General features: G+C 40.1%; 1 protein-coding gene across 1 annotated transcript in view; it reads left to right on the forward strand.

Moving 5' to 3' along the window:
- Positions 1–895: 895 nt before the first annotated feature.
- Positions 896–14,390, forward strand: part of RANBP17 (RAN binding protein 17) — a 160,497-nt gene continuing 147,002 nt past the window's right edge. The window contains exons 1-7 of the mRNA XM_086621456.1: positions 896–913; positions 4,746–4,892; positions 5,838–5,928; positions 7,119–7,285; positions 10,623–10,688; positions 11,221–11,325; positions 14,099–14,264. Coding sequence (XP_086477582.1) covers positions 896–913; positions 4,746–4,892; positions 5,838–5,928; positions 7,119–7,285; positions 10,623–10,688; positions 11,221–11,325; positions 14,099–14,264 — 760 coding nt within the window. The remainder of the gene's footprint in view (positions 914–4,745; positions 4,893–5,837; positions 5,929–7,118; positions 7,286–10,622; positions 10,689–11,220; positions 11,326–14,098; positions 14,265–14,390) is intronic.

The following is a 14,390-nucleotide window of genomic DNA, read 5'->3' on the forward strand; positions in this document are numbered from 1 at the left end:
CCCTTCGGACGCAGCTGTAACCACCTGAGCACCATCTCCTCGGCCTTCTGGACTGAAGCAGCGTTCTTGGGTTTTTCCACTCTCAGTGATCTCCCAGCACTTTCCAAAGCAGGAGGAAACTCGTGACTGCTGCCCTGGTCCAAAAACCCCCTCAGCAACAGAGGCTTTGCTTTGGATCTTTTCAGAAGCACAGATGGAGCACCATCACACTGGCTTGGCCCATGTATTGACTTGTAGGGAATTCATCCTACATTGAATTACATCAATACAATTTGTGAACTGCTGGCTGTAAAATGGGAATGTTCTTATAATCACTCATGCACTGTGTGACCTGAAGCTCCCATGTTCACTGAGGAAAGCCCTTCCTTTGCTGATGCTGTCATGACCCGAGAGTAAATTCTTTGGAAATCGTACCTTGATCTGCATTGTGCAAAGCAAAATATGGATTTGCAGCCGCACTTCAATGCGGTAACTACTGAAAAACGTGGTCTTTTCAGTCAGGAGAGACGCCTCTGCTCGCCTGCTAGGGCCGCTCGAGGAAGGAAAGCGCACGCACACCGCCACGGAAAAAATGGCGCCTGCCGCTCGAGGCCGCCCTTCGCCCAGACCCAGGTGAGGATCGTGCCGCGCGCTGCCCGCGCGACGCGGCCCCGCGCCTCCGTACGGCGCGCGCCGCCCCGCCCCGCCCACGCGCCCCCCCCGGCCGCCCCCGCTGCGGCCCCGCCCCCCCGGCCGCCCCGCCCCGCCCCCCCGGCCGCCCACGGCGCGGTCCCGGTCCGCCCCTCGCACCCGGCCGGCCCCGGCGCGGCGCGGCACTGCCCCCTACCCCTGGCCCGGCCCGCGGCCCCTCCCCGGGGCCCCTCCCCGCGGCCCGCTCCCGGCGCCGCTCGGGAAGATGGCGGGGCGCGTTCAGGTCAGTGCACCCGGCGGGGCACGGCGGGCGGAGCGGTTGGGGCCGTTGGGACCTGGCCTGGCCTGGCCGTGGGGTCGCGCCGAGCCGTGCGGCGCCGAGACCGCTATCGCGATGGGGCCGTCGTTGGGGGCGGCGCGCCGGGAGCTCGGGAGAGCGGTCCTGAGGTGTGCGGGTGAGGGGCGGGGGAGCCCGCGGGGCGGTGCGGGGCGAGCGGCGCGGCTGCGGTGGCCGAGCGGGGCCCGGGATGGTGGGTGCGGCGGTTCGCCCTGGCAGAGGGGCGGAAGGTGCCCGGGAAGCTGCGGCCGGTGCTGGGGCGAGCGGGAGGTCGCGGGCTCCGTCGGAGTGCTGAACCAGGGTCGCGGTCCCGAGTGGGCTGTTGTCGGGCGGGAGCGGCGGGCTGGGCTGGGCGGGTGTCGGGCTGCAGGGCCGGCGCTGGCCCGACCGCGGAACTTGGAGCCGTAACGCGCCCGCGGCGTGCGGGGCCGGTGCGGCGCCGGTACCGGCGGGGCTGGATGACGGTGGCGGGCGGCTTTTCAGGCCGCCCATCGCTTTACCGCGCGGCTCCGGCACGGCCGTGCGAGCCCGCCGCGCCCGCGCTCTAGTCGCCGCTCCATCCCGAAGGCAGCGGTGGGCTCCCCGCTCCGGCTCTTCCCTGCAAAGCAGAGGCAGCCCCTCTCCGGGACGTGGCCGGGATGAGCGTCAGCCGCGGAAACTGTGTCTCCGACAGCGGAGGGGGCGGGAGAAGGGCCCGGGGGCACTTGCTGAGGTGCTCAGCGGTAACCCCGAGCCCCTGCGCGGTCCCACCGGATCGGTGGCAGAAGGCTTTGGCAGCCTTAGAGAGGCTATGTTAGGCATTTACTTAAACACTTGGGCACCTGGCATGCTACATAAAAGGACCGCTAAAATATCTTTTGTTATCACCTCATACCCAGATGGCTTTTTCCTGTTTTCTTTTTTTCTCTTTCTAAACTGTGGCATTTCAGCAGTTTTGCCTGTCCTGTTGCTCTTGCGTAGATCTGGTGGAATTTTCTTAATAGAATGTTTTCAGTCAGAAAATGCTGTTTAAAAAAATCAAAACGTCTGTGGGAATTTGTCAGTGTCAGCAGAACTTTAATCGGGAACCTACCTGGTTTCCTGCCAGTTTGCTGGGCTCCTTGGCCGCCTGCCTGGTGGGTTGCTGCGGAGCCGGGCCCCCAGCGTTTCTGGCCCTTGGCTCTTTCACGGGCTAGTAGGAGAGCTGCCAGGGACTTCTGAGAGCTGGAGCGGTGGACCAGAAGTATGTGAAGAACTTTATTCACCTTATTCTTGAATATTATGAAAGTGGGACAAACAGGAAAAAAAAAAAAATCACAGTATCTAGCTTTTTTTTCATGAGGATGTGAATCTGTTTCTTGGAAAAAGTTACAGTCCTTTGTGATGGAAAATGCTACTTCTTATACAGGTCTGTTTCTCCTCCTGACTCACTTAAAGCAGCCAACATCTCACTGCTCGATCCTCTTCGTTGACACTGCTGTTTTCTTAGGAATCGCCTTTCAGCTATTGATAAGGATTTGGGTAAAGCAGGTATCTGAAGGCATCAGTTTCACATGTTTTGTCTCTCAACAGAAAAGAGCTTGTTACAGCCTTCCGTTTTCTTGAAGAAAATCTGTACCTAATACAGAGGGCTAGTTTTTGACTTCTCATGGGCTTCTCCATGTATTTTTTTCTTAATAAAGTTGATTGATATCTGTATTGCTTAGCTGAGTTGCCGTCATACACAAGATGGTTGTATTTGCTGATTTCAGGTTGTATTATTTGGTTTTGCTGTCAGAATCAAGGGAAAACATCACATTTCCTCAGTGCTACACGTAAAATACAACACAGATAACATCTGACAAGTTCTTTGGCAGTCTGAGAATTCTCAGCAATTCCTGGCTGTACCTTAAACCTACCAATAAGAAACTTTGTCATAACATTCTCCTGAGACCAAACGTGTCCAGATAAAGCATTTCAAAATGCTGAAGGTCATCAGTCTCAATATCTGATAAACCAGCTTTTCTTTGAAGATTATTATTTAGTTTTTTTTCAGGCTTGCTTTAAAAATTTGCGGTGGGCTTCCCTCAGTATCCTTCAGAGGTTTGCTGTTTTAATGCCAGTTAGTACACAGATGATTTAGACTTTGGTGATTGGGCTGATATCCCAGTTTTGTTCTGGACTTTCTCAAACTTCTTGTCAAGTTTGTCCAGACTTAAAAGTCAAATTTCAGAGCAAATAAAGGAGAGTCTTAAACTTTTGCTGGTTATGACGTGATAATTTGGTTCATGCTTCTCAGGTTGTGTTGGAAGTGTTTCATTGTAGAAAGATGCGTTGTAATTTGTCTGAGGACTTTCTTTGCTGGATGTCCTTATTCCCATGTTTTACTCCAGTTATGTGGGTTTTGTGTTGTATTGTATTTTCCCTAATGTGTACACTTGCATTTTATGAGTCTTAATTTTCACTTGAATTGGCATGGATCTTGCTTCGTTTAAAATTGCGTTACTGGGATTGCTACCTGTTCCTTATTTCCGCCCCCCTCTCTGTGGGCATGGGGAAACAAAACTAAAGGATGTCTCTGTTGAGCTCAGTCTTGGAGGTATTTGGATCTGTTCATTCCAGAAGCAAATGTGCTATTTCTTAAAATTTCTCCAAAAGAAAAATAAGTGGCTACTTTTTGGCTGAAAATCAGGGACACTTAAAATGTCGTTATTACTGAAATTCAGAAAAAGCTGATCAAAGCCAAGGGTTCCATATGCTCAACAACAACAAAATGGGAAAAGACCATGATTATTTTTTTTTATAAGAAAAATACGTCGCTAGGAAATGACATGCTTTGATTGACAAAACCAAATATACTTTGGTTGCCAAAGACACTATTACTGTCGTGGATTTTTAAAAGGCATTTGAGCTATGGTGTAAGTGGTGCTAGATCGTCCTGAATCACATCTTTTATTTCAAGTACAAAACATTTTTGGAGGGATTGATGAACAGAATTTTAACTCAAACTTTTAAATGAGATCTGTCAAATACTGTGTGTTCTCATTTTTCTAGGCTGCACTCAAGTAAGGAAATATTTACTGGAAACCTTCTAATGATGTGGCTGGTTCTTGATGAGAGTTCCATAGGCTTTGGGAACCTGGTGGATGCTCAAACTTATGTTTGTGTAATGATTCTGAAATGTGCTCAAAGAGTTCATCTCTCCTGTGAGACGGACTAGTAGATATAAATTATATCCCTCACATAGGAGAGAGACATTCCCTACCACCACCACCTTCTTTACCAAAGAGAACTTTTGCAGCTTCTAAGTGGAGAGGAATTTTAACTCTTCTGTTGCTGCTATAGCTTCTGAATTGTCCGATCTTTCACTGATATTTGCATCAACAGATATAGACAATGAAATTTTTTTTCAGGTGAAGTAATTACTTGAGTAATTACAGCTTTTGGAATGAAATTTGCCAGAAGTTTTCCAACTAGTATAGCTCAAACTGTTCACTGTTCTCCATCTTTTCATCTCTCTTTGGAAAAGCTATGGACTTCCCATCTGAAGACTGAGAAAAACAGATTAATTGAGCCATATTGAAAAATGCTTCGATAGCTGAGAGAATAAGAAATGGCAACTTGATTTTCAGAGTTATTTTTGGCTTCTTGTCACAGAAAACCTCCTAGTTTTGGGTAATTCAAATGGAATCAACTGAAAAGCTTAGCATAGATAACAGTTCATTTTACTGGTATAGTAGCTAGGTTTATAAACACTTAAAGAAACCTTATGTGGTTGAAAAGTCTTCATGGAAGTTTCAATTGTGATCTTTCCTGACAGAGTCTGGCAGAACTAGAAGTACTATGTAACCACCTATATGAAGGAACTGATCTAGCACAGCGAATGCAAGCTGAGAAGGTAGTCTTGGAGCTTATTGATAGCCCAGAATGTCTTAGCCAATGCCAACTTCTATTAGAACAAGGAACGGTGAGTATAGGAAAGATGTGTTATCCATAGATGTCATCATGCTTGTGAAAGCTCACGTGATTTCTCAGTCGTGGGCCATTGCCATGTCAGTACAATAAAGGCAAAATGCATTTCCCTTTTCTGTACATACTCTGTTTCATAAGTGATTTTCGTTTCGAGGTGGTCTTTGTAGAAGTGACAGTACTTTTCATTAGAGATGTCAGGGACTAAAAGGGAAATAGCTCTTTCAGTACTTTCAGAAGGGTTATATTCAGGGCTTGTGTCATCTGTAGAGCAGTGTCAGGACACAATGTGGTATAACCTGGTGTTTGAACATCACCTTGTTCTTGTTTCTAGCTATTAGCTAGAATGAAAACAAATTGTATTAAAAAAAAAAATCCTTAAACTACTTATCTGTTGTCTGTTAGTTTAAACCATTCTCTTACCACTACTCAGTTTCATTTTCGGTGTTTAATAGCATGGTCAACTCTAGATAAAGTGATAGGGGAGTTGATTCTGATGGGATAGTCCAAGCTAAGTCCAGTATAATTCTTGCTGTGGTTTTCAAATAATTCAAAAAGAAAAGAGGAAACACGTTTGAAAATATCTTTAATCCAGGGTTGGACCCATGGTAATCATCTCATGGTTCTAAATTATCAAGTGATTTGAGAACAGGTTTTAAAACTAAACTACTCCACTGATAGTGGGATTACTTTTAGATGAATGGTTTCCATCAAAAGGGATGATATTTTTAGGTCTCCACTATTTTACTAGTGTTTTGTAATTTATGTTTGTTTATAATGAAACAAAGATATTACTAAAATACATCTTTCACAAATTTTTGATATGCTTAACAAAGATAACCAAAACCACTCTGGCTTATTGATTATTTATCAGTTATTGACTTATTGTCCTTGCCTTTAATTAGCCTATTTTTGAATAATATCTTTTGTTATGTTTTTGTAGACGTCCTATGCTCAGCTTTTAGCAGCAACGTGCCTGTCTAAGCTTGTAAGCAGGGCGTCTCCGTTACCTGTTGAACAAAGGATTGACATTCGTAAGTAATGTTTGTGGTTAATATTTTTTTTTTTTATTAATTGGATCTAAAACTTCATGCTAGCACAGTAACCATTCAGTGGATAGTCTGTTTTCTTCCTAGTTCTCCGTTTACCAAGCCTGTTGTTCATAAGGTTGTCATTGTGAGAGAGTGAACATAAAGATGATTGTGAGCGCTTTCATTATTTCTCTGCAATTAGCTCAGAAATAACATTTCCTAGTTTCAAAATAAATAAATATGTTAGCTCAGATTACTTCATATTTAAAAAAAACCCTAATTTTTCAGGATAGACTGTGTATTTATCCCACAAGACACTAAAGATATTTAGTTCATGTTTGTAAAGGATGAAAGTTGCAGATATTGCTAGTACACCCACCAGTCACTTGCATTTAACATCGCTCATGGTTAGCTCTTACCATGCCAGGGCAGGTTCTTAGCCTACAAAATTTTCCTTACTTTTTAGGATCTATGTTAAAGTCATTGCTATATCCTGAAAGAGTAAGTGAGTATGTGTTAGGTCTTTAGCAGTGAAAGGCTTTGCACTAGGACTGTGTGATTCAGTTTGGATGGTTAGAAAATCTGCACCGTTGTGTCAGTTCTGTGGAGAGTAGTACTCTGAAATGCATGGCTGAGAATCTGAGTCTTCTGATAAAAGATTTCAGTGTTCCTTTAGGTAAGAATTAGCTTTAATCAACTTTAATTTTATATATTTCAACAGCTTTTAGAACAGGTTAACTTCCTCCTAGTTAGAGAGGAATTTCTGCAGCTGCAATGTGTATTACCCATGGGGATGTTCTAGATTGAATTGAGAACGTTCAGTAGGGACTCTTGTCTGAAAACCTTTTGTGTATCTTGCGTTGGCTGTGAGAGCTGCTGCTACATAGTGAAATCATCAGTGCCCAGTATATGGGACTGTAATGAAAAATGACTCTGTTTTACCTACCAGTGTTCTCTGAATTCACAAACTGTTGTCATACGTGTCCTAGAATAATGATCATGTATGTAATGTGCTTTGTGTTACTGAATGTTTAACTGTATTTAGTGATTTAACGTAAATTACAGTTACTGTACTAACCATAAGAATATAATGGGTTTTTTTAAAATCCATACTTTCAGTTTCTATTAGAATAATTTAATTAATTTACTTTACAGAAGACTTGCGTTGCTGATTTTAAAATGCTTCTTCACAGGAAATTACATTCTGAACTGTGTAGCATCTCGACCCAAACTGGCTCCTTTTGTCATCCAAGCTCTTGTTCAAGTCATTGCTAAAATTACAAAATCAGGATGGTTTGAGGTGCTAAAAGATCAGCTCATCTTCAGAGACATTATTACTGATGTAAAAAAATTTTTGCAGGTAGGAGACAATTGTTCACTTCTGCTATTTTTTTTTTTCTGTTTGGACCTCTTCATTTTTAGTGATTGATACGGTATGTCACTTAGTTGTTGAAAACTTGCATGGAAAAAGTGTGAAGAGCATTGGTTAAAACAGAAGATTGCCCTACAATGAAGAACCAGGGCGAGTTTGGTACCTGTGTGAGTTTGTGGGTTTTGATGCCTCACAGTATTCATATTGATGTCACCTTTTTTTTGTTGGTTTTCTTTTTCTAAAGCACTTTTTCATAGTGTGGTTGTAAAACACCAGCTTCTGTTGTCAAGCTGTTCTATTTAATGCCTTAATTTTTTTTCCACTGATATGGATATACATTTCTGATAATGTTAGCTGCAGTTACCTGGTTAGAAACACTGCTACTGCACCATCTGAAAAGTAAGATTGTCAAATGTTTTAAAGCATGAGTCTGATTGTGATGCTTGTAATGACTGCTAAAATTGTGCCAAACTTCAGTTCTAGAACTAGTTCACATGTATTTTTTCAAATGCCGGTCATGGAGGGTTGATCAAAAAGACACCTTTATAAACTATTTGTTGGAGTGTTCACTGTTATGGTCTTATATTTTTGCTTTTCTATATAAGCAGTGGGACTTCACTTCCACTTTAATTTTTAGCAGAAATCACTAGATTCCTCTGCTTTTGAAGTTACTGAGGAAAGCTTGTGTAAAGATGGAACTGTGGTACACAAAATTGCAAGATACTGAATATATTTGTTATGTGATTGTGGTCCTTGTTTGCCTCATTCCTTTTTCACTTTGAGAAATTGGTGATTCATATTTGTGTGAACGGGTACTTAGATACCTGCATATATGTATGTTCTTTCTCCATGCATGTAAAGAGGAGTAAAAGAAAAAAAAAAAGACATTCTGTCTCTCCTAGGATTACGATGTACAGTACAAGGAGATAGATAATAGATTTAGAGTGTTTTTATAACTTTACCTGTTTTAGCATATCTGTTTAAATCTAACATAATGCAAAAATTGTGCATTCTAGGTAGGGATATGGGGAAGTTTGGTCAGAAAGATTGCTCGTATTCCCTCTCCAATAATTGGATGAGGCAGGAATGTTCTTGATTTACATTTCCTTCCACATTATTTCCTGTTCCCCGCTGCATTGGTCACTGTTACAAAGAAAATATGTTACAGGATAGAGAGGTGATCTTGGTACATAGTATTTGAAAATTGGAAATAATTTCTCTTAATGTCAGAGTGCAGTCATTCACTGTAGACTGTTCACTGTGCAAATTTATGTGTCAAATCTGGAGTAAGTACTGTCAGACACAGTAGCTGAAGATAAAGGATACACAGCATCTTCTGTGAAATAAGTTTGGAAAAAGTTATTGGATGTCATGGCTTATTAGCCAGGCTTGGTTGTTTCGTACATTTAATGTGTATAAAAAGGTTCTTAAAAAGTTTTCTGGGAGATGGCTAATCTACTTAAAAAGTTAATACAGATTAATCTTTCTGAGTGTCTGTGTGAACGTAAAGCCTAGTACTTATTTTGAGAAAAAATCAGAAAATTTAAGCTATTTGGAGATTTACTTCCAGAATGATCCATTGTGCTTGTATGTGTTGGTGATGCTGGCAACTCCACAAGAAAATGTGAAGGTAGCAGCTTCTTTCTTGCACATGAGTTTCTCATTTGTTTTTCAGTCTTAATTTGTTTATAATACTGTTCAAGTTAATGTACTTTTTGAGTTACATTGGGAATGTCTAATAAAAGATAAGTTGCAATATTCTGGTTATTGAAAAAAACTCAAGTATACTTCACCACCATTTTGCAGTTATTTTTATGAATGTACTGTAATTGAATTTTGCATTTATTATTAAAATGATTGCAGTGTGACTCTTCATTGTGTAGTTCATTAAAAACAGAGATTTAAATACAAAATTTAGCTTCTTAAGAGACTTCTTTAGTTAAATTAAGAATTCCTGTAGAAAAGAAAATTAAGCCATAGATCTCATAGTGAATTAAATTTTAGATAAAAATTGAAAAAATAATCCCTAAACAATACTAATCTAAGTTAATAATTAGCATATGTTAGTTTCAAATACATATGCATTAGCATTCCAGATTGAAGTTCATCCAGTGTGAATTTGAGTGTGATTTAATATAGGAAAAGAGATTAGCAGCGAGGTCTGCAGTTCTGTTCCCAACTCCTTCATAATTCACCACACAGCTTTTCACACCTGTGAAAAAGGAGGTTGCATTTTTCGTTCTCGCAGGTTTGTGTGAACTGAGGAACATCCTTATAGACTGTTCTAAGAATTTGAAATATGGAAGGAAGTTCTGTTCAAATTACAGTGTGAGATGTTTGATCTTACTGAATGCAGATGGGGCAACAACATAAATTTTGCCCGAGAGTTCTCTGAAATTTGCACTTTTGATTTGCTTTGGTGCAAACGATACAAACTAGATGACAGTGAAAAGTTAGGTAAGTAGCCAGATCTTCATTCATTGAATTTGGGTTGGTATTCAACCAAATAAAATGAGTGAAAATGAATGTGATTGTGACAAATACCAGGAGAATTTTGACAAGGATGACGTTGCTTTTTGGCCACTGGGGAGCTGAGGCTGCAAACTGCAGCTGTGAAAGTACACACGGAAGTCTTCCCCTTTGACTCAATGGCAAGGTCTAATTGCAGTTGATTTTAATACTTTCTAACAAAGCAGATTTAATCTTTCTATAAACGCTTTGTAGTAGCTCAGTGAAGACAGCTAAATGTTATTAATTAATGCAAAATTCTGCACTGTATCTGAATTTCAAAGCATTCCAAGGAACTTAAATACTGATGATTTGGTCGCACTCTCCGATGCAAATCTTTGACACCTGCTGCCTCACTTTCTAGACAAGTTCCCAGAGATGGAATATATCATTCCATTGTATACTACAGTGGGGGGAAAAGAATTAGGGTTTTTTGATAGGCAGCTTTTTCATCCATGCATGTCTTAATTTTTTTTTAATGGTTTGAATTTCATGCAGCTTGCCTTACCAGTTCTAGAATACTGAACAGACCTTTGAGAAACGTGTAATAGTGAGTTTCTAGATTGCAGTAACTTAAGGTCTATTTTCAGATGGATTTTTATTATCCTGCAATTCTTAAAATTTATGAGGAGGTTTTTTTCAGAGCTAAATAGAGAGTTTGAAGGTCTAGTTCTATTAATGTTGATACAATTTGCCCTGAAAACCTTCCAAACAGTTTAGGATATCTCAGCCTAAAAACTTGATTCTGGAAATGTTGGAAAATACTAAATACAAGCTCTGATGTTTGAGCAATCCTATCTGTTTTTTTTTTCTGTAGGGCACTGTGGACCATTATATAATAGGAGTAATGATTCTCTCAGAACTGACTCAGGAAATGAACCTAGTAAGCATGGTTTTTGTTTTGTTTTGTTTTTTCTTCTGCAAGGGATGTGTGTATTGCTGATAAAGCAGTGTGTTGAATGTTTCTTGCCCTTTGTAAGAGTGGTTGGAGAAACATTTCTTAGACATGAAGGGATTAATGCACCTTCCTCCCCTCTCCAAAATATATATAGAGAAAAGAAATTCTTAGTAAGGACTCTACCTGTACCAGATACCTACCAGATCTGCTATGGGCTAAATTTTCTCTCATTGCAGTCACTAGAACTAGTAATGCAAACCAAATGATCAACTTTTTCAATTGTATTTCTGCTAATGGCTTACCGTTGCCCACATCTTAACCTGAGGAAATGCCCCAGACCTTTCCACCCAGGGAGACAACCTTGAAGGAAAAAAGCTGCTTCAGGAAGCTATCAAGGTCTTTGTTTAGAGCTGGACCATAATTTTAATTTCTAGTGTCAATTAATCTGCCAGATAAACATATCATCTAGTTTTAGCGAAGAAGGGAGCATTGTTTATTCTGTCCTAACTTTTCTTAGGTTGATTATTCAAGACCTTCAGCAAAACATCGTAAAATAGCTACCTCATTCCGTGATACCTCTCTCAAGGACATACTGATGCTTGCGTGCTCTCTTTTGAAGGAGGTGAGGCTCTTTATAATTGAACCTAAATTGTTAACATAATTGTCCCAGTTCGAGTCCTTGGTATTTTCTGAGTTGATTAATTCTGTACTTAAGTGGATTACATGACACTCAGTTAAGCTCAAGCGACCAAAAAACATTCAACAACAAAAATTCCAATCTTCCTCCCTCCATGTCTCTCTTGCTTCCTCTCAGTCTTTCTGTGTGCCATCTCTCTCTTTATATCTTGCCGTAGAGGGTGAACTATCTAAATTCTGTTTTTTTTTTTTTGATGTTTTTCTTAATTTAATTGTATCTCAGTTTTGCTGGGCCTACCATCTCAGTGTTGGCTAAAAGAATTATTTATTAAACTAAGGAGCCACTGAGAAGAAAGACAAATTCTCTGTCTTGTGGTATGACAGCACAGTCAAATCTGGCCAAGTTTTTTACTCCTTCACTGGTTCCTTTATCCTCTCTGTAACGTTTTGGGGTGGTCGAGGCTGCAGCCTCGCAAGAGCCTTGACAGGAGGTGGTGAAGAACAGCATGCTGTAAGCTAGGGCTGTCAGCGCCAGGTGGGTTGAACGGAGATCAAAGCTGGAATTTGTACTTTGCATTTCATGTTGATCAAGGCCTTCCATAGCAGTGGAAGCAGCACCATAAGGTATCACTCTACCTCTGTTCAGCTCAAGCAACTCTTTCCTTTTGAGAGCATCTTATTTTTTAAATGTTGCCTGCTTTCTATTCTTGGACTTATTTGGGAGTTTTAGTTTACTCTGTTTTTCTGAAAACCAAATGAATTAGGTGTTGAAGGTTGGACACGAGTGTTTAAGCTAAGAAGTTAAACACAGTTGCCATCACAAGTGGGTCAGTAGATAATGATAGCAATTACTTTTTGGTGATAGATCATACTAAAGGTATGATTCTCAAGGTTGAGGTACATGATTGAGGTACTGCTGTAAAAAAATGAGATAAACTGTGTTAGCTTAAATTTCTTTCACGGTATTGTTTTAAATCCAACTAGCATGTTTCACCTCACGTTTGTGGTAAGTTTAAAGGGTATGTGGTCAGCTACCAGTGCTCAGGTGACAGGCAGTATATTTTTTTAATATATAGAGCAATTAAGTAATTGCTCTATATATTGTGTAAGCCCTCACTCTAAAGAGGGAATGCTCAGCTAATGTACACAGGATGTCTTAAATCAGTGTTAGAGTTGCATATTAATGGAGAAATAGAATTTAAAAAAGTATCGGATATTCTTGGAAGAATCTTGCATATAGTAAACCCCATTACACATCAAAACAATAAATGTATTTGTGAGAACTTGTACCCTGAGGAAGCCACTTCCTAGTTTTCTTCAAGTTCAGCTACTCCACAGGTACTTTTTTAGTCTCTCATATGTTGAAAGGTTTTTCTCAGTGGCATCACACAGATTTTCAGATAGAAATACAAGAAAATTTTGATTAGTATCTTTATAATGCCAACTTTAGTATAGGAAGCTGGTTTTAGAAATATTTCAGTGTCTATAATGCACTGAAAAATACACTCATCTAACAAACGTGGAATCACTAAAGTAATTCCCAGAGTTTAAAAGTTGCAGAGAGGATTCGTGGCACAACAGGTTATGTTTATACAATACATACAGAAATTCAATGTCGATTTCAAAGCCAAATTCAAAATTTAGTGTCAATTCTAATGTGGTGCAACAGTTATTATCAAGTTAATGAGGCATCTAATGACACACAGTTGATTTTAATTCCTGTTATCTGAATATAAAAACTTTTTGTTTATAAACTTGAGATGCGACTTTGAATCTAAATAAGGAGCAGATGAACTAGGTAAAGTTGTTGTATTTGCATTTATTTTACTGTTTTCCCAGACAAAATTATCTGAGTTTTCTTTTTAATGATCATGAACTGCATCAGTGTGTAATGAATTCAGGGTTTGGGTTTTTTAGTGCCTTTTTGTTGTGTGTGTAATCTTGAGATAGTAATTTGCTTAAGATAAAGTGTTATTTACATTATTATAATTACAGAAGACAATCAGTAAAAATGTGTTCTTACACCCAGTATGTTGAATACAGACTTCCAAATCCCAACAGCTTGTTTTGCTTACAAAGTGCCTTTTTTATTGTGACACTACAGGGGTTATAAAGCAGTAGAGATGCTGACAGCTGTATTGGTACAGGTGTTGTAAATAGCTACATTCATTACAGACTGTTCATTTCATTGATTTTTTTTTGTTTGGTTGGGTTTTTTTTAGTGCCAGATTTCTGTAGGCTTTTGAGAGTATGAGAAGAGTTTTTGAGTATGCATATTGTGAAACTCATACTGTTTAGCGGCCTGGACGTCAAACTGAAAAATAACCAGTTGAGATTTTTTTTTTACCCATATGACGTATGCTCCGTGCTGGTCTGGAGTAACTGAAAAACAGGAAACCTCACAGTTTAATTTTTGCAGTGAATGTTAGCACTGTTTTAACAGACAGTGTTGGTGGCATGCTGAGTTTTACCTAGAAGTATTTCAATCAGAAGGATTATTTCACCAGGCTTTTAAAAATTATTTATGAGTCTGGAAGCTTTAGCTTGAGATGGAAGATGCCTCTGAGGTGGTAATGATGATTTCCCCCTTACCTTTAGGGAAAGACTATACCTTTTATTGTTGAAGGATTTATTTTTCTTTTAGTATGCATTCTCTTGCTCTGAACTTTGCAGTTCAATACCCAAACATTTTCCTTTTCAAAATTGCTTTTAAAGCATGTTCTGTGCGGGTGACCTAATAAGATTTCTTTTCTCCTTAGCTCTTGGCAAAACCTTTAACCCTTCAGGACCAACAGCAACAAAGTCTAGCAATGCAACTTTTGAAGCTTGTACTAAACTGTCTTAATTTTGATTTCATTGGAAATTCAGCTGACGAATCTGCAGATGACCTGTGCACCGTGCAGATTCCGACAAACTGGAGAACAAGTAAGAAAGGATCATAACTGTTTGTAGTCTGAAGTCTATACCCAGTGGATTGTGTTAACTACTTTTGTCACAATAGTCACAAACAGGAAATAATTTTTAATGTGACATAGAGTTTTTTGCTGATGA

Source organism: Tauraco erythrolophus, chromosome 16, assembly GCF_009769465.1.
Source record: "Tauraco erythrolophus isolate bTauEry1 chromosome 16, bTauEry1.pri, whole genome shotgun sequence".
In the NCBI taxonomy this organism is placed as follows: domain Eukaryota; kingdom Metazoa; phylum Chordata; class Aves; order Musophagiformes; family Musophagidae; genus Tauraco; species Tauraco erythrolophus.